This window comes from Fragaria vesca, linkage group LG2, assembly GCF_000184155.1.
Source record: "Fragaria vesca subsp. vesca linkage group LG2, FraVesHawaii_1.0, whole genome shotgun sequence".
Classification (NCBI taxonomy): domain Eukaryota; kingdom Viridiplantae; phylum Streptophyta; class Magnoliopsida; order Rosales; family Rosaceae; genus Fragaria; species Fragaria vesca.
Genome location: NC_020492.1, coordinates 17377409 through 17397855, shown reverse-complemented (window position 1 = coordinate 17397855; position 20447 = coordinate 17377409). Strand labels below are relative to the sequence as shown.

The window sequence follows — 20447 nt, the reverse complement described above, 5'->3', positions numbered from 1 at the left end:
GGAAGGCTCTCGAGAAGATCGTGGGTACCGTGGGGAGGATCGTCATCAATACTGACGGGGATGGCCACATAGTATCGGGCGGGAAGTCGAGGACGTACTCCGGCCGCGTGGGAGCGCTCATTAGGGATAGAGTCCCTATGTTGTGGTCAGATTGGGGCGAGGTCCCGCAGGAGATTAAGGACATGGTCCAAAACGCGATGTCGGTGAGTTTACAAAATAATATTATGTATTACATTGTTGATTTCTCGAAAAACTAAACCAATAAACGGTTAAATGCATGTGTGGTTTGAGGTTCCCGAGCACCTGAATGACAGTTGGGCCGACGTTGTGCATGAGGGAAGGTACGTTGGGAAGTTAATGAAAAACAAAATTGTATGTGACATTAATAATATTTCTAATATTTTGTTGTATCTGTAGGTACAAGGAGTGGAAGAACGAGTTGCGGACCCACTGGACTACGCACGGGAACGCACGTTCTGGTACCCCTGCTGAGTTCCAGTACAGGGAGTACGAGTGGCGTTGGCTTCTGACATTAGAATTCAACAACCCTCGTAAACAGGTATTTAAAAAAATTAATTAGTTAATTTGTCATTAAGTACGTCCGTTTTTAAATATTTTACTAATAATTTATTTTTTCTTTGAAGGCCGTTTCCCGAGCGAACTCTCAGAACCGCAACGCAACACAAAGAACCATCATGGCGGTTCTAGACCGTTCGCTGTCTTCATGGACGAGGCGGCCAGGGAACATCCAGAAGTCAACCGGTACGTCTATACGTACGAGAAGGCATATCCTGACGCCCAGGAGGATATTGTAAGTCATCTTACGTTTTTAAATTTTTAAATTTACTTATATATATGTCAAAATGTTAATTAATAATTTTTTTCCTATCCATATAGGCGAAGGTGAGGGAGGCTAGTGACGAGATGATGAGTGTTATAGCGATGGAGACATGGCCGGACACGCAGGAGGAAGAGATGTCCGAAGCCATGTCCCGGATCGACACTTCGGATCCGACGATTGGGGCGAGGATCATGGGCACAACCTTCCCACCGAGAGCAAACAACTTCTACTGCCGGGGTCTAGGAAAGAAAGACGAGGGGGTCCTGAAGACCACTCCAGGATTTCAACGAAAGGCAGCCTCGACCAGCAGCAGGACCACGTCCACGACCACCAGGACGACTTAGCTAGAGTCGGAAGTTCAGAGACTACGAGAACAGCAAGCTGCTCAGGCTGCCTATAATGCCTCGTAGACAGCCTATAATGCCGCGCAGGTAGCCTATGTTGCCGAGATACATGCCATCCAGCAGGCCCAGCAGCAGCAGATGTTCCAGTACATGCAGGACTTTACAGCTGCCCAACTTCAGGGACTTCCGGCTCCGCCCATGCCTCCGCCCATACCGCTACCCCAGCCGCCGCAACCTCCGCAGCAGCCCTCAGAAGCGGATATTAATTTAGACGATTTAGATTTTCTGTAGTTGATGAATGAATTATATAGTTTTATATGATTGTTGTTGGTTATATGGAATTGTTTTGGTGTATTTTGCAGCTTGCTTGGAATGGTAATTCAGAAATTTCGGGGGTTTTTTTTTTACTGGAATGGACTTATAGCCGACGAAAAACGCCTTAATTCGTCGGCTAAAGTTTTTTATTTTTTTTAAAATAAATTTTAGCCGACGAAATACGCTTTAATTCGTCGGCTAAATCCCTATAAAGCCGACGAAATAGACTATATTTCGTCGGCTATAGATGTTTTTATTTTTTTATTACAAACTTTAGCCAACGAATATTTTAAATTATTCGTCGGCTAAAGTGGGAGAAATAACCGACGACATGTTTTTCATCGGCTAAACTTTAGACTATAGCCGACGAATACCATAAATTCTTCGTCGGCTAAAGTTTGGACTATAACCGACGACATTTTTTTCGTCGTCTAAAGTCTGGACTATAGCCAACGACAGTTTTTTCGTCGATTAAACTCTGGACTATAGCCGACGACTTCTACATGTGTCGTCGGCTAAAGTCACCACAGACGACCTTTTCCCGATGAATTCTTAGCCGACGAAAGGTCGTCGGCTAAGATCTGAGCCGACGAATTAAGCTGACAGGCCGATGAAAATTTTTGGTCGGCTAAAGTGTTTGTCCTGGTAGTGCATGTTGTTTTATACTGCTAGCTTACATTTTTGCTTTTAAACACGCTATTTACTGCAAGACAATTTGTTATTGTTAGCGTGAGTTAGAATAAGAATGTAAATATATCCTAGTTATGTTGTAGATTTATTTCTGTTATATCATAGTTAGTACTTACCGTTTGTATTCCTTGTAATCCTATATAAATCTCCACAGTGAGATGAATGTTGGGTTTGGTATTTATCCCTTCATGGTGAAGATATTATGCCTGGCATGAATGCATAGAGTTATTGGTTTGTGCATTCATGGTGATAAGTTATGCATGGAATTGATGCATAGTTAAGTGAGAATAAATGTATGGGATTAAATTCATGATATACCTCTTAGTCTTCCTAGGGAGTTACATGGAGATAATGGGGAAGATGGAAGGTTTAATCATAGTCATGAATGAGCATTGATAGAGTAACTCTAGAGACTTCTATCAAAGGCTATAAAAAGGTGAAGCTTGTGTTGAAGCAAGTAAGGAGAGAAGAGAACAACTCTGAGGGTCTTCGTGTATAGAAGATAGGGTGAGTTGTGTTCAAGAGTGCGAATAACTCATGGGATAGAGTAATCTTCTAGGTTGAGAGAGGGTGTACAAGGGGTGTCCTTTTGGATACAAGGGCTTGGGTTGGGTATAAACTTGAGTGGTGTAATCTTGTACTTGTGTAATTCTCTCATTAGTGAAGGTGATACTCTCCGAGGACGTAGGCAAGGATATTGGCCGAACCTCGTTAAATCTTGTGTTCTTCTTGGCTTCTTTATTTTTTCTTTCCATCTAATTTCTAGCACTTGCGTGGTGGGGGATCTATTTTCCAACAGTGGTATTAGAGCCTCGGCTCTTCGGTTGTGGGCTGTTTGTCATGGCAAGTTCTAGTGTACGCATCTCACATTTCAAGGTGGAGCAGTTCGATGGAAAAATAAATTTCACTCTCTGACAAAGGAGGGTGAAGGACATCCCAGTTCAACAAGGTCTTGCAAAACCGTTGAAGGGAAAGGATGCAAAGTCGAAGAAGATATCATATGAAGATTGGGAGTAGTTGGAGGCCAAATGTGTTAGCACTATTAGGCTTTACATTGCTGACAATATTATCAATAATGTTAATGATGTAGATTCGGCACCAGAGGTTTGGGAAAAATTGGAGAAGCTTTATCTTGGGAAAGGCTTGCAGACGAAGTTGAATCTAAAGCGAGATCTCTACAAGCTCAAGATGGGAGAAGGTGTGAGTCTCATGGAGCACATGAACGTGTTCAGCGGATTGATTGATCAACTAGTAAAAGTTGATGTAAAGATTGAGGAAAAAGATCAAGCCCTTCTACTTCTTACCTCACTTCCCGATTTGTATGAGAATATCACCACTACAATCTTGTATGGTAAGGACACATTGAAGATAGAGGAGGTGGAATCGACTCTCTTGTCTCTCGAGAAGCGGAGGAAAGCCAATGATTACCAGAGTTCCGTCTTTGTTGCTCATGGTCAGAATCAAAGGGGAAGGTCAACTGCCAAAGGGTCTAGTGAACATAACAGGTCTAAATATCCAGGGGCAGAGGAAAGGGCAAGCAATGCTACAAGTGCAAGGAGTGGGGGCACATAAGGCTAGATTGTTTGTTGTTAAAAGAGAAGGATGATAAGGCTCAGATTGCTCCATGACTAGTATAGCACAAACTTCTGATGATTTTGGAGAATTTTTAATGGTCTCCAAAGGTAAATACACTTGTTCTCAACGTGATTGGATATTGGATACTGGTTCCTCTAATCATCTTTGCTTCAGAAGAGAATATTTTGATACGTTCCAAGAAGTCAAGGGATTTGTGACTTGGGGTGATGGCACAAGGCGTCGTGTCATGGGTGTTGGAACGGTGAAGGTCAAAATGTTTGATGGAGCAGTTTGCTCTTTGGGTGATGTGGTGTTTGTCCCAACGTTCCGGAGAAATTTAAAATCACTGAGCCAATTAGACTCCAAAGGCTTCAGGGTTTCTTCAGCGGGGGGAGTTATGAAAGTATCACGTGGTTTCATGGTCCTGATGAAAGGAGAAAAGTGTGGAAGTATGTTCCGTCTGATAGGAAAAACTCAGACCTCGAAGGTTGTTGGGAAACAGTGTGCACAAGAATCCAGGTACCTGAGGCAGGTCTTATTTGCGGGCATAGCAAAGAGGGCAGGCACAAGTTTCCAAGTTTCAGATGATGGTGAGAAGGTAAATCCTGCTAGGGAAGAGGTGAAGACAAGGTCCCTCTTCAGAGTCAACAAGTGATCGTTGTCTCGGTGCAGTTACACATGATATTGGCCGATTGAATCAAGGGGAGTATGGACCACATGCAATTAACTCTGATTGATTATGTGTAACTGACGCAAATACAAGGCCAATGAAATGCTTGTGGGTATAACAAGTTGTGTCTCGATTCAAGATGACTTCAAGGGTTGAAGTGGTGATGTGGAGCTCTCCACCAATGTCAGGAGGGGGAGATTGTTAGGTTTGGTGTTTATCCCTCCATGGTGGAGATATTATGCATGGCATGAATGCATAGAGTTATTGGTTTGTGCATTCATGGTGATAAGTTATGCATGGAATTGATGCATAGTTAAGTGAGAATAAATATATGGGATTAAATTCATGATATAACTCTTAGTCTTCCTAGGGAGTTACATGGAGATAATAGGGAAGATGGAAGGTTTGACCATGGTCATGAATGAGCATTGATAGAGTAACTTTAGAGACTTCTATTAAAGGCTATAAAAAGGTGAAGCTTGTGTTGAAGCAAGTAAGGAGAGAAGAGAACAACTCTGAGGGTCTTCGTGTATAGAAGATAGGGTGAGTTGTGTTTAGGAGTGCAAATAACTCTTGGGGTACGTAGAGTAATCTTCTAGGTTGAGAGAGGGTGTACAAAGGTTGTCCTTTTGGATACAAGGGCTTAGGTTGGATATAAACTTGAGTGGTGTAATCTTGTATTTGTGTAATTCTCTCATTAGTGAAGGTGATACTCTCCGAAGACGTAGGCAAGGATATTGGCCGAACCTCGTTAAATCTTGTGTTTTTCTTGGCTTGTTTATTTCTTCTTTCCATCTAATTTCTAACACTTGCATGGTGGGGGGTCAATTTCCCAACAATGAATAACATGTTTAGACAATTCATTCATTCTCTCATTCTCGTTATACTTACCGTCTCATATGCTACTTCTAAAATTTGTGGCACAGTTTGATTCGACAGCTAGATCATAATTCAGGAGGACTGCATCTTTGCATCTGATCAGATGGCATCATCTTGTAATTTGGCATACGGGATCATAAGAGAGCAAATGTCTCAGTCACATATATATACTCACAGTGATGCTATGCACTTATAATTATCACCTATTCAGATAATACTGGTAAACCAAATGACACAAGAGACTACTCTGGGTGTCAAGAAAGGTGAAACAAGTTAGAATGCGGCACAGGTACTTTGAGAGCGGCAGGTTAGTTTTAGCAGCTACGCAATCGATCGTGGATGAAAGTAGTTAGAATGAAGAACAAGTATTTGATGAGTAAATACTCCGCTTTCTGTATATGCCGTCGATGATCTACTACTAAATTCAATTTCTGCAATGAATAAATAACTGCATCAAGCTAAGAAGAGGCCCTATGGCAGCATTTCTGGGGTCAGTGTTCTAAAACAAATTGTAAAACCAGTACAATGGCAACACTAGGATTCTGATAATTGAATAACATAGTTAGCAGACGCCAACTTTTAGTAAACCCTTTCTGGCTGTTAGCCTTCTAGTTCATGTGTTCTGGGAATATAAATTCATCATAATTTTCTGATGACTACTTCAACTTCTAGAATCTAATAATGGAACACCCACGTATGTAAGTTGTGTGTTATTAATGAAATTATTAATATTCTGCTGTTACTAATTTATTTATATAATACCACACATTATGTCTGGCACGTCAGAAAGGAAAAGAACAACCTAACTACCTGAAAAACATAAACATTCTGTTCTTTCAAGCTACTTAAGAACAACAATCTTCTAGAACTTCCAAGCTCAGAAAATATCTTTTTCCACATTTTCCTTTGTGTTATAATGAAAATAGAGCCTACAACTTTGACATAGGGTTAGATGCAACTTGCAATTTCATTGAACTAGACCCAAAAAATTGTTAAAACAACAGAAGGACTACCAATTCATGAAAATCGTCAAGTCTCACCAAAATGTTGCTGTTAGTTTCAATGTACAAATTTTTACTTAAGTCAATATATATTCTCAGTTATAAACTATTCGAATTCATACAGACAATTGAAGCACCTATCTAAGCGAGAACAACATTGGGCTCTCGGAAAACAAATGTTGAATCAAACGGGCAAAAGACTTGAAGTGGATACCTAGCGCACGCAGACACAAAATCGGGGAGTTGAAAATAGGCATGGATCTGGTGATTCCCGAATAAGTCAACCTTTTGAACAGCTGCTCAAACTATATGTTTCTATAAAGAAAGGAAAAAAGGTTTCCTGAGTGTTTCTAAAAACTGCAAGAATATACACAAGTGACACTGCAAATATCTGCTGCAATATTCTAAATTATATATTATACCTAAGCATTTTTTTTTTCTTGGAAGATAATGTTATAGCCATTTAATTAATATTCTTCTCCAGCTCTTACTAGAAGGAAACTTGTTCAATCCTGCTGCCTCTTCTTCTTGAGCACGATGAACGACCAGCAGCCACTAGTCTTGCGCCTGCAACGTTGAAACAACAAACTAATTGTTTAAAACTGATCAATAAATAAGGACATAGAGCATATCAGTTTACTAACTAAATACAGAAATAAAGCACATCAGTTTTCTTACATGAATCATTCTGTATTGTATTAAACAAAGGTAGTAACATTATTAATCCGGCAACAACTCAAATGCAACTCTACTTGATAACGAGCAGGGTCATTGTCATATAAGATAGGATTTTCCTTTATAGCCATACAAGAAAAAATCAGGCCATACGTTCTTAATACTAAATGTGTCTTGCCACTTCCTCACAATTTCCCTATGGTGCCAAATTCTGCGACTGTTCCCCATTAAACTTGAGATGCTTTTGCAGAAGACTATCTATTTAACTTTCAGTCTAAGTCATGATTCTCATGACATTTTCCAAGAATCAGCAGCTCTAGGACATGAACTACATGCATCTTTTTGACCACTTGTACACGTTCCTTTAATTTTTCCTTTTACATTTCTCTGTTTCTTCAACAGAGACTTTGACCAAATGACCTCGAAAATGCAATTCATAAGAACTTCAATTGCAATTTCCAAAATCTTAAGGATGCAATTTTGTTTCTGTTTAAGAATTGAACAGAAAATCGATGATCTATGAACAATGAACTGAAAGTGTTTTTCTTTCGAACCAATTGGGAATACCAGTACTGTTTCTTATCCTTGGTTTGAAACCCCCCAAGCAAAACGGAACATGAAGATTACAGGAACGGTTACTTGATTAATTAGATGTGTATACGAATTGAACAGAAAATCAATGATATATGAACAATAAACAAGAAGTAATTTGACACCAACTGGAAAACACTGTTGCTATTTGCAATCCCAAGCAGAACAGAACATGATGAACATCTAAATTGACAGAATACAATTACTACATCAAAAGTTGAAACGTCAATAGAAAATCTCATACCTGCTACTGCTTCTGCTGCTACAACTGCTACTGCTACTACCACTACTACTTTTGATGCTTCCACTAATAATACTCGAAGCACAGCTTTCACTTCTCCCCGATCCTCCCGACGCAGAAACTCTCTTCTTCCACCAATCTTTATCCACACAAGGCCTGGGAGGTACCTGCTTGTCACTAGTACTTTCCTCTTCCACACAGTCACTCTTGTTCTTCTTATTCTTATTCACCATCTTATTATTCTTCTTATACGACCCCAACGAAATCGGAAACACCATCTTCAACAGAAACCCCCCACTATCCATACTCCCACTCCTCATCACCATTGGCTTCTTCCTCTCATTCTTCTTCTTCACCTTCCCATCTTCCCTCTTCACCAAACCATCAGTGCTGGCATTATCTTCATCCACCTCTAACATTCTCGGCCTCTCCACAAGATCCTTGAGCGAAAGCTCGTAACACGATTCGGGCATGTTGCGCACCATCTCCATCAGCTCCCTCTGTCCTCTGGCAATGGCCTGTGTCCGAGAAGCCGGCGAAAGACTCCGGTAGTTGTTCACAAGCCGAGTCGGGCTTTGCGGGGGGTTGGTGGTGGTGGTGGTCTTCCACAGAGGAGGGGAGCAAACGCCGGAGGGGGACTCCTCCTCGGCGGCATTTAATCGGAGAGCTCCCATGCTCTTCCAGCTCTTGTAGTTTTGAGCTGTTTTCTGAGCGCGGGAAGAGTAGTTGATAGGTTGCCAAGTATCGTAACTCGTGTTTTCCGGGTTAAAAAGAATAGGGTGGTCGTTTGTTTGAGGATCAAGCATGTTGATTTGTTTCAGAGGGAAAAGCTGGAACTGCAAATGGAAGAAGGGAAAGAGAGAAAGGAAGTGTTTGGTGTCTAAAGTTGTTGGTGTTGAAGTGTGATTGAAGCAGAGAAAGCCAGGTGGGTGGGTGCTAGAAGGAGGTCATCATCATCATCACTATCACACCGACTCTGTTTTTTGCTTTCTTTTTCTTGCAGCTAGCTAGAATGGACCCCTTTTGTCATTTTCTTGGCAGCTAAGTTTTAAATGGGATCTCTGGTTAGTCCTCTGGAAATGAATATCAAAGTCAAGGGGTTCTAGAATCTAGATGATGATGTTGATGATGATGTAAAGTGGCCCATCCCTTACTGTATTTTCTTTGTCTTTTCAGGAGGAGCTTAGCTACTTTTAGGCATAATATCACTGGCATCTCATCAAGCAAAATTATTTTGGAAAGGAAATTAATTTTCATTTTTGTTGCTAAGGGCCATGTATGTACTGAAAATAGGGTGATGCTTACATTCGTTTCCTTTGTTCAAATTTAAATTTGAATCTCTCTTTTCGTTTTAGGTTCAAGATACATCAAACAAGCATGTGTTCATGGGAAGTCTCTCTAACGAGGACCCTTAAGTTGAAGATTTTTCGGCTTATCCTATTTTTCGATCTTATATTCACATCTTGACCGTTCAGTTTATAGGTATTTATGAGTAGATCATTTCTACAAATTTTCAGCTATATTAAAAATCGTTAAGACATTCATAAATGTGATTTACCGATTATAAACTTGAACAGTTCATGTTTGACAGATTTGGTTAGTCCATTAATTTGATCTAGTTTGTTACCTTAACGATCACCGATTTGGCTGAAAATTTGTAGAGTTGATCTATACATATAGACCTAAAAACTGAACAGATGAGATGACAAGATGTGATCGGAAAAAAGGTCTTTTAAACCAAAAACCGAAAAGTCCTTAACTAGTCCTCAACTTAAGGGTCATCGCTAGAAAAACTCCCTGTATTCGTTTACATTGGTTTCGTACTTTCGTTTGTTCAAATATACATCATCATCTGTACATACCCTGTTGAAAATAAGCTCAGGAAGAGCCTCAAGCATAAGAAATATCACCTAATTTCCGAAGAAAAATAAACTAGTTGTCTTGAAACATCTGTTGGTGTACGTTATTATTAGAAAAAAAAATAAAAATAAAAAAGAGCATCATTGCTTCTTTCTCTTACTTAGGTAGGGTAACCTGATATCTACATTTGTCATTTGACCTTTACCCTTGGCATGGCCTACTCATCTCACTATTAGTAGCAACGAGGTAAGCAAATAGCCACCAATCCAAGTTATCCAGCAGCTCTGCTCCAACAACAAGATGAGATCCGAATAAATAGATCATTTTTTTTATCTCAATCGTTCAGTTTTTAGGTCTATATAAATAAATCATTTTTACAAATTATCAACCAAATTGGTGATTGTTAAGGAATAGAACTAAATAAAATCAATAAACGATTAAAATCTGTCAAATGGGAGTTATTCAAGTTTATAATTGGTAAAACACATTTATGAATCAAATGTCATAACGATTTTCAATTTGGATGAAAATTTGTAAAGATGATCTACTCATATATATCTACAAGTTAGACGATCGAGATGTGAATATACGATCGAAAATGGAGTGAAACCAATAAGTCCTTAACTAGTCTTCAACTTAGTGACCCTCGTTAGAACCCCTCTCATTTATATATCTAATTGGGTGCAGAGTTATCTTGAAAAATATACAAGTAGATAATGAACTTTATTCATATATTTGTTGATGCAAGCCTAAGGTTGATTCTCTTGAAGCTTCTAGATGCTCATTGTTGTCAACATCATTCTCTAATTTGTTTATTATGCAAGATTTTGTTTGCGATACAAGAAAGAAAAGTTCAAGGAAAATCTTCCAACACAACCCAAACTATGAAATCAATATTACGAGCAGAAGAAACTGAAAGAGGTAGAAATATCTTAAGGGGATGTTAATCCACTTGACTAAAAGGAGAGGAACGAAATAGCCCGACCTTCGGGAGTGGAACATGGTAACTCAACCACTCAGGAGAGGAGTGAAGCAACTCGACTGAAAGGATAGGGTTATTGAACAACTTGGCCGTAGCGATTGAAACAATGTTCGAGTCATTCGCTTTCTTTCACATAGCCAATAACTCAATCTTTCTTCTAGTCTTGTTTTCTCAACCCCTTGGCTTTCGTTCCCTAAAGGGTATGGTTCCAGCATGCAATGGCAGTAGAATGTTCTAGATCGATAACAACATTCAACTAAGAAGTTTGTTGAAATTGGATTGAAATGAAATGAGTAACAAGGTATCTGATATCATGGATAATCGTCCTAATGCGCCAAGGAATAGAACAAACATTATTGATGATGGAATTGATTAGAATCTTGGAATCACCCTCCACTTTCAAGTTTTTGAATCTATGTATGCTTGCCGCCATTAAACCTTCTCTCAAAGCAAAAGCTTCAACGAGAAAAACATTTGAATGACCAATTTTCTTGGTAGAAGCCCTAATAGGATTTCCATCGCTATCTTGGATGACAAAACCTGAGCAGCTTGAGAATTGGCTACTACTGATCCTTCAAAATTTAATTTAACAAAACCCTCAGGTGGGGGCTTCCATTTAATTACAGTAGGATTTGTATGAACTAATTTAATTTGGTATGAATAACAGGGGAATCAGTAACATATTTATGAAACATAGCATCGGCCATAGAAAAAACCAGAGTAGCATTTTAGGCTGTATTTCAAAATCAAATTATTCCTAGCCTTCCAAATATAATAACAAATCATCAAAGTTTTGGAAACTACCTCAGCATCAAGCCGTCGCAAGAGATTGAAACTATTAACTAACTGGAAACCAGATAAAAATAAAATAGTTTTAGTAAAGTCACTATTGACTAGGAAGCACAAAAATGGACTTCATACCGGGTCACTCCGGGCTTACTTATTGAGGAAATAATGTTACGATCTCCATGAAAAATAAAAAGAAAGCAAAGAAGAATAAGGAAAGTAAATAAAGGAGTAAGGAACTCCCACATCGAATATATAGGGAAAGACCCTCTTCCCACAAGCATATAAAAGCAAGCACAAACTTCCAAAATAGGTAAGTCCAAATTCTCACTTTACTTCCCCTTTTTGCTTAGTCAACGTTTCTGACTTAAGCATCAGAGTGGATGTCCCGACACATATGGGGTCGCCCTCTGACTTTATCTGTTTGGACAGGTGAGGAGAGAAGAACGGGAGATATTCATTTCTTAGAGACACGCAATCCCTTCCCTACACCGGGAAAAAGCTTTCCCGAAAACAGTCACCATAAAAAAATAAGTGATTATTAGTTTCAACAACATTATGAAAAAAAGGGCAAGATCTATCAGTGTGCTGGTTCATATAAATTATTTCTCATGTTTTAATCCTCCCTTGAATGAGTTGCCAAGCAAACACCTTAACTTTAGGTGGAATCATTAACTTTCAAAGCTTCTTGAGTAGTATAGTTTTTGAATGGTCAGTTTTACTATGAGAAAGAAGTTCATGAGCTTCATCCCAACAGTTGAGACGCTTGTGGAGGTAGACAGACTCTACTTGAAATTCTCGATCCATGAATGCATGAAGACTTTGTCCATTTTTTCCTATCGGTTTGAATTGAATAGGTTCTCTAGTATCGGGATGCATAGGTCAATTGTAGACAGTTGCCATGGACGGATTCATTAGATCATCTTCTACAAGCTTTATAAATTCTTCCTCGACAAATTCATCCTGCACAATCATGTAATGAAGAATGATACAACTTATAATGATGGCTCGAAGATTTTATAGTTTAAACAACCTTGCATCGAGAATCAATATATCTCATCGAGATTGAAGGATACCAAAACACCGCTCCACATCTTTTTAGTTAAGCCTTCAGTTTTTTTTTTTTTTTTTTGTTCAAAAGTGTTTCGCTTCTTCTGTTTAGGGGTTCGATATTGTTTTCACAAAAGTAGACCACCTCGTATATTCCATCCGCAAGACATTAACCATTGGTGTTCATTTTGTTTTTGATCTCAAACTCAACCAAAAGAGCAGTTCCACCTATGACACGCTCCAACACGTTATAAGTACCAAGAACGTTGAGGTCATTTTGAGCTCCAAAATAAACGTGCTATATATATGTGTGTTGTAAGACACCACAGCTTTCAGAATTATAGTTGGTCTTTCCTTCTGATCGATCCGAGATAGCTCCAACCCAGCTAAAGGTGGCAAACGAGCCGGTCCAGCCCATGGCCCAAGCCCACAACATACCGGGCCGTGCTCGGGCCGAGCCAATAACTGCATAACATCCTGTTCAGTGTAAATTTAAGATAGAGCATTCCAATTAAGAAAAAAAAAAAAAAAAAAAAAAATCCAAACTCCATGTGCTCTGCCTATCTCCATAATACTTAATACCAAAATCACACTCTTTAAAAAGGGGTTTGGAACCCAACTATCTGGGAGGCTCATCCCCACGTCTGTGCATATTTTTAGAAGAGTACAACGAGGAGGACAAAGAACCGGTGCCCCATGATAAAGTACAAAAACATTCTCAAGTCTGAAAAGGTGAGACTGCCTCACTATAGTTTGAGCACATCCCAACTATGTTGGCACCCGCTCAACTATATTCATTTGCATTCGTCAAACCTTTCCATCAATAAAGATATCCATATCTACTGTTTTTACACACTGATGTTGTAACATAAGTACCACCCTCATTGTCCTCTGCCATCTCAGTTTGGTTGCTCTAATGAAAAGAAAAAAATAATAACAAGTTAGACAAATATGTGAAATTTGAAAGGATGACTTCAAATAGAAATTGCAAAATCTAGTATTTGTCTTACTTACTGGCTTTGTTAATCAATATGAATGGTAAGTGCGCCTTTGTTTTCTTCTTCATCACATGCCAATTCCTCATCCACAAATGTTTGAGCCCTACGATCTGCATCATTCCAATCTTTAACCAACATAAGAGCCTCCAAGTATCTAGGAGTTAACCTTGACCTCTTTTCATCCACTACACGACCACCTGCACTAAAAGCAGACTCCAATGCTATTGTGGATACTGGAATTGTTAGTACATCACGCGCCATGATGGAAAGCACATGAAAATTCCTGCTATATGCTTTCCACCATCTCAAAATGTCCAACTTTACTTTTTCTTCCTCAGTCATGAACTCAGTAAAATCAGCATCTAAATATTTAAAAAATTCATTGCAAGAACTGACAATACCCCTTTGTTTGGTTTTGCTAGCAAGCAAACCAAAAATAGCTTGACTATTAGATGCATTAGATTCTGATGGAGAAGGACGGTGAGAAGTTTGGCTACTTTGAACACTAGCATCTGCATATTTCTTTGCGTATAACTTATAAGTATCATTGAAATTCTTTTGTATGCTAGTTAATGTCATTGGGATAGTAATTTCCAAATTCTTCCTGATCTCACTCAATATCAATTCCAAACCATTAAGGTTGATCCTTGGATCCATAATAGCCCCAAAACATGCAAAAGGTATAAGGAACCACCTCCCAATACTTTTTGTATTTGGCTACCATCGTTTCACAAATCTCTGCAAAAGTACCAATTTCATACTTGTACTTATGGAAAGTAACACTAATTGCATACAAATCATTCAGTGCAATAGGAGATGTTGGATAGTAAATAACTGAGCAAATGCATGTGGCATCATAAAAGACTTTCAAAAATTCCAAAAATTCGAAACAAAGGTTCCACATATCCTCAGTGTCATTACAGTAAACAATCATTGCATTGGTGTAACCTTTGCAACTGTTCAACATGTGAGAAGTTGAGTTCCAACGGATAGGCATGTCTCTTTTAAATTTTCTGGGTTTCAGGCCTTGACTTTTGCATAGCTTATTGAACTCTTGAACTCTACTATCTGAAAAACATACATATCCAATAGCATCCCTAACACAACTAATATGGGTTCAAATAATTTTCAGTCCATCTTGCACCATCAGATTAATGATATGACATGCACATCTCATATGAAAAAATACTCCTCCATGAAAATATTTATTGGTTGCATTGTCAAAAGTGATTGAAAATATTTTGTCAACAATATTGTATTCCTTAAACACATCCATCATGCCATTAAATATTGTACTACTAATATGTGGATATTCTAGAAGACGAAAACCAATAATTCTTTTATGCAACAACCAATTATCATCAATGTAGTGAGCACTAACACAAATAATAGGCAAGTTATTTCTACCACCCTAAAAATCAAAAGTAATGGCAATTGAGCTCTTTAAATTTGAGAAAACATGCATCAACCTTTTCTTTTCCTCTTTGTAAACTTTCAACAAGTCATTCTTGTTAGTGTTACGAGGCACTTTTTTAAACTCCGGTTGGCAATACTCTCTTTGAAATCTTTCAAAGTTTGGACTCTCAGCAAATGAGAAAGGTAATTCCTCAGCAGCTAAAAGCTTAGCCAAACCCTCCCTCATTCTAGCATGGGAGTACTTAAATGCGCCCACACTTCCATCATCTTTTCTACTCAATTGAGATTGAGTAGGATCAGATGTAGAGCGATATTTTTTGAGACATTTTTTAGCATGCCTCTTAAGATGTCCTGTACCGTTACTGCTCTTACAGTTTAACGAGGACTTACAAAATTTACATACTGCCCTTTCATCTGTATATTACCTCCACTGACATCAATTTTCTCAAGTTTGAAATGATCCCACACACTAGACATTCGTTTTCTTTTTCTGATCACTTCTTCTTTGTCAGGCTCATTAGGTTCAATGCCAACCTCAATAGGTTGGCTATTATCATTTGAAGATAAGGGTTGTGATTCGCCTGAACTCAAAGACTCACATGGCATATTCTCAGGGTCTGGTTATGGAAATAAATCTCTATTATCATAGTACTCACCTAAATTCAAATCATCCTCATCGTCCATATCTAAGTAAAACAAAACACCAACACAAGCAAAAAGACTCAATCAAAAACAACACAGATAAGAAAACATATATAATAACATACCTCTTGTGTTTCAGTGAAGAATTGGCTCTTAAGACATATATAATACCGTACCTCCAACTGAAGCTTTATTTATATTTCACTTACATAGATTGCATCAAACATAGAAGAAACATCAGTACATACACTTTATTGATCAATCAAAATACACTTTTATAGTATAAGGTATACAAACAAGTTCGATATACATATCTATATACAAATGACCAGATTACCTATATTAAGCAATATGGGATTGTCTCAATATATTATTTGAGGAGCTCTAACATATACATATATTGCAGCACCAAGTTTGATTCTCAATTGATCTCCGAGTATTGCTTTAATACTTTTGGGTTCACTAATTACACACAACTAACTTAGTACCCAACTTCCCTCCAATTGTCTATTTTACCTCATCAAAAGATTCAGTACTGAACTGAATTGGTATACATCCAATTGTAATTTGATTAATCAAAACAATGATTCAGTGTATCCATCTTCGAGTGAAATTGATATGAGGAAATTAGAGTGAAATTGATCAAAGGAAAATAAAATCCATATGAAATTCAATCATCTAAAACATATAGCACAGTGATCTGAGTGAAATTCATCAAACAAATAACTTCATCTTTAAGCTTGATACGATCAGATACCCAGATGTGTCAGCCAGCAGTAAAAAAAGATTAAATTTAGGGATTAAATAACAATTGATCAAGAACAGCAGGTGGAATGGAAAGATTGAGGGAATTTGAGGGCTAAAGCCTAGAGATATGTACATCTATATATGGGAAGAAGAAGCCGTTGGCATCTGCCTCCATTGATAAGCTGAAAGGTCCGACATTGAAGCTTATTGATAGACGATTGAAGTTTTCCAAGGAAAGTGACGTTGAAAATTATACATAATCTCTGGATTATTTTTGTATTTTATAGTGTAAAACTAAAAATTATAAACGGGCTGGGTTGCGAGCCGTAGTTTATCGTGCTTGGGTCGTGTTGGGCTTATAACGGAGTCGGGTCAGGCCGGGCGTTTGGGCCAATATTTTTAAACCCAACCCGACCCATTAGACAAACGTTCTTGGGTTGTGCCAGGCCTATAATGGGCTTGGGCAAAATTTCTAATCGAGTTACTCTAAACCCAGCCAGTTGGCATGGGCAATTCTTCCTCTCCTAAGCAATTGATGCTTCCAATCATGCTTAGAAACCTGCGATTATGTCCACTGTTAAGAAGCCTACATAAGTCAGCAGGATTATTAGGAGCACGAAGGAACCACTCACCATAGAAAAACTCGATTTGTCTACAAAATTTCTTCAGACATTTCAACACAGTAGAAGTTCCCAATCTAGTGATTTCATTACATTAATCAGCAGCAGCACCATACACAGACATTCTCAAGGCACCTATCATTTTTTGTTCGGGAAGCAATCCAATTTTTCCAGTGGCCTTTTTCTTTTTGCCTTCGAAAATTGTTGTGGTTGCAAAGATCCTCCATTATGCATTAGTCAAATTATAATAAGTTAACAATTGAATTAATGAATTATTCAAGTTTGAAATGTGAATAGAAGATTAAGGAAATTGTCTATAATTGATGCATTGGCAAATGAAAGGCACTTTTCAATTTTAGATGAATAGTAAATTAACAATACTAATTATAGGGCTGGGAACAATCTCAGACCAGCCATAATTTGATAGGGACCAAGATCGGGACTGGCGAAATAAGTTCGGGGCTTTAACATGCCATAAATAAGGACCGGTCAAAACCCAGACCGTGCCTTAACAAGCCAGCTTCCGGGCTTTGTAACATTCTGTTTCTTTCAATATGCAATATGCCATTCGAAATCAACTTCTCGAAAGCAATTTTATCGAACGAGTGCTCATCAACCAAACCTAAACATCGTACCTGCAAATCTGAAACAACCCAAGTACCTAGACTAGCTGGACCGCTTCGCTGACTCTGAAATGGAACTCCACGACGAGCTTTAGAGGCTCAAAGTTCTTGTCAGCTCTCCCGAGCCCTACCGACGAGGACGCCATCTATGGGAACGACAAGCCCGACGAGATGGCTTTTTACACCTCAATTTTTAGATTTTTTTTTTTTTTGGAGGTGTAACTCATATTCCAACTATGAAATAGATTTTTCATAATTAGAATATGAAATAAATTGGAAAAGAACACATTGATACTCAACTAAAAAATCACTCTTTATTTTTAGGTACTCCATAAAGTAACATTACAAAGGTAGACTAAAAAAAGTCTGTCTTATTCTAAGGAAAGTAACAACACACATATTTCACATGTAAATAAGGATCCTTGCAAGAAACCAACTTCAAACTACTTATTCCTTACCTGCAAAATATTTAAAGGGTTGAAAACAAACAGCTCAGTAGGAGGTAAAAACCTCTTCAAACAAGATAGAATATAAACAACTTTAGTAAAATGGATGAATGCATCTATTATCAACTCCATATAGTTCATATAGCCGAATAAACTAAGTCTACATGTCCCATACCATGTATTTTACCACAAGGGTGACTTAGATTACTCATTTATATGAACTACCTCCCACTTAATCTCACATTCCCCTTTTACTAGTCATCTTGTCCATTCCTCTTTTGCCAATCCCGTCCTTTTCACCTATACTGATCATGTATTCTCACGCATTCCCGCGCATTATCGCGCATTCACACGGGCATCGTGGGATATGGTACCTCCGAGGACAATGACTCAACTACACAAAAGTTTCATCACTAACTTCTTTACCCAAAGTATTTTATACATAGTACCATCATTTCCTTATATGATAACATATACAACAAAACAAATCCTACATATATTAATGACAACAAGGAAACAAGAATTTCACACAACATGTAACCAATGAAACAACAATTAGATCGAGCAAACATAGAGGTTCCCCAATTTTTCCCCTACCTTTGCCAATAATCACCTGAAACAAGCTCCTGAGTTCTCTACTAGTTTCCTACAACACCAATCTCTCTCTCCAAGTAGGAAAAGACTTCTGAAAACCCAAAAAATCTACAGAGTCATATTTATAGTGTCTGGAAAAATAGTAGAACTTGGCGTCCAAGACAAGAATAAAGGAAACAAAATTGAATTATGCAACTGAAATCTTACCCGTTTAGGTGCTAGACTAGACCCCTAAGGTTCTAGCTCCTACTGTATAGCTTCAAAGAGTCGGCAGCTGATCTCCAGACAATTGACACGTCCTGTTTAAAGAGGTCGGCTACTCTTGTTTAAGCATTTCTAGGTCGATTTCTGGGTTTCAAGGCGGTTGAGCAGAGTTTCAGACTTAGAGAACAAGGAAAAGAAGAAGAAGTTGGTCAAGGAAGAGAAGGCGGTGAAAGGAGAAGTCGCTGAAGAAGAAAGCAGTCGTTCTGCAATCTCACGACAACAGTGTTTTTTTTTCCTAGCTATATCAAGTTTGGGCTTGGGTTTTGTATTTGGGTATTTGGCTTGGATAAAAACCCTACTCATTAAATCCAATAAAGATAAAAATAAAAGAAATTATATAACTATATTAATTTTCAACATATATAACACTATATATATAGGCTTTCTTGGCTAAAGATGTCCTTATTTATTCTTACGGTGCGAATTTCCACTTTAGACTCACTTTTCAATCGAATTTTCACATCTCCACCTTCTAGTCTTTAGATACTAATGTATAGATCATCTCTACAAAATTTCAGCCAATTTGGTTATCATTAAGACACTCAAAATTACGTTTTTCTGTTATAAACATGAACGGTTTAAGTTTGACAGATTATGTTCATCCATTGGTTTAATTAAATTTGAGTGTCCTATAGATAACCAAATTGGCTGAAATTTTGCAGAGATGATCTATACATTAGTATCTAAAGACTAGACGGTGGAGATGTGAAAATTCGATTGAAAAAGGAGTATAAAAGGGAAATCCATACCGTAAGAATAAATAAAGACATCCTTACCTAAGAAGGATTGTACACACACACGTTTATACAATCATACCTATATATAGATATATGTAATATATAAGCAAATTTGTAAATAGGTACATACATAATAAAATTTCGGGTTGTCACATGGCTGCTATGCACGACACGCTCACGAAGATCAAGAATGTGATCAAGGTGAAGTCGGCGGTGATGGATTTCTGTGCTAGAAGACGAAGCTGCTCAAGTGGTTGTGAAGAAGATTAGGGTATTTTCGTATTTGGGTTTGATTATAGTGTATTTGGGTTTGATATTGTGTGGACTACTAGGCTTGAAAAAGAGAAAAACTAGTATACAATGGGCTTAATGCATGAACACATCTATTTTCGGGTTTTCTTGCCAGAAAAGATTTTAGAAGTCAAGGATCCGGCCCGGGCTGATCCGACATATAGTGGGACCGGTCTCAACCATACATTATCTACGAGAACATGTTTTGAGCCCGGCTATGTCAGTTCAAATCAGTTCACTAGATTTTTTTTTTCAACTACAGGTTTTATGCTCGTCCCTTCCAATTTAGGTGCAAACATCAAGCCGTGAATCGTCCGATAGTTCAACAATTCAAAATTCAACACGATTGGGCGGTTCACAGTTCTGCTGCATTCTATACAACATTGCATATCTGAATTTCCCATTAATTTAATGGCAAATACTTGTGTACCTTAAGGTATAGATACCTTAACCACATGGTTGTTTATGATTGGTCCAACTAGATTAATGATGACCGGCTACCTGCTTAACTGGTCATCCAATTTAAATCTCAAACTAACTCTCACTCTCTCACTCACGGGGTTAATTTC

The 20447-nt window shown here is 38.2% G+C and overlaps 1 protein-coding gene across 2 annotated transcripts; it reads right to left on the bottom strand.

Annotated features, from left to right (window-relative positions):
• Window positions 1–6523: 6523 nt before the first annotated feature.
• LOC101310567 lies at window positions 6524–8724 on the bottom strand. 2 transcript variants are annotated; one of them, XM_004290676.1, is made up of 3 exons: window positions 7826–8724; window positions 6807–6882; window positions 6524–6630 (listed from the first exon to the last, which is right to left on the bottom strand). In XM_004290676.1, exons 1-2 carry the CDS (start codon window positions 8626–8628, stop codon window positions 6822–6824), a joined length of 864 nt encoding a protein of 287 aa, XP_004290724.1. In that variant the 5' UTR covers window positions 8629–8724; the 3' UTR covers window positions 6524–6630; window positions 6807–6821. The 2 variants fall into 2 exon arrangements, with proteins under 2 accessions (XP_004290724.1, XP_004290723.1); XM_004290675.1 differs by having other exon boundaries at window positions 6610–6630; window positions 6738–6882.
• Between the last annotated feature and the right edge of the window lie 11723 nt (window positions 8725–20447).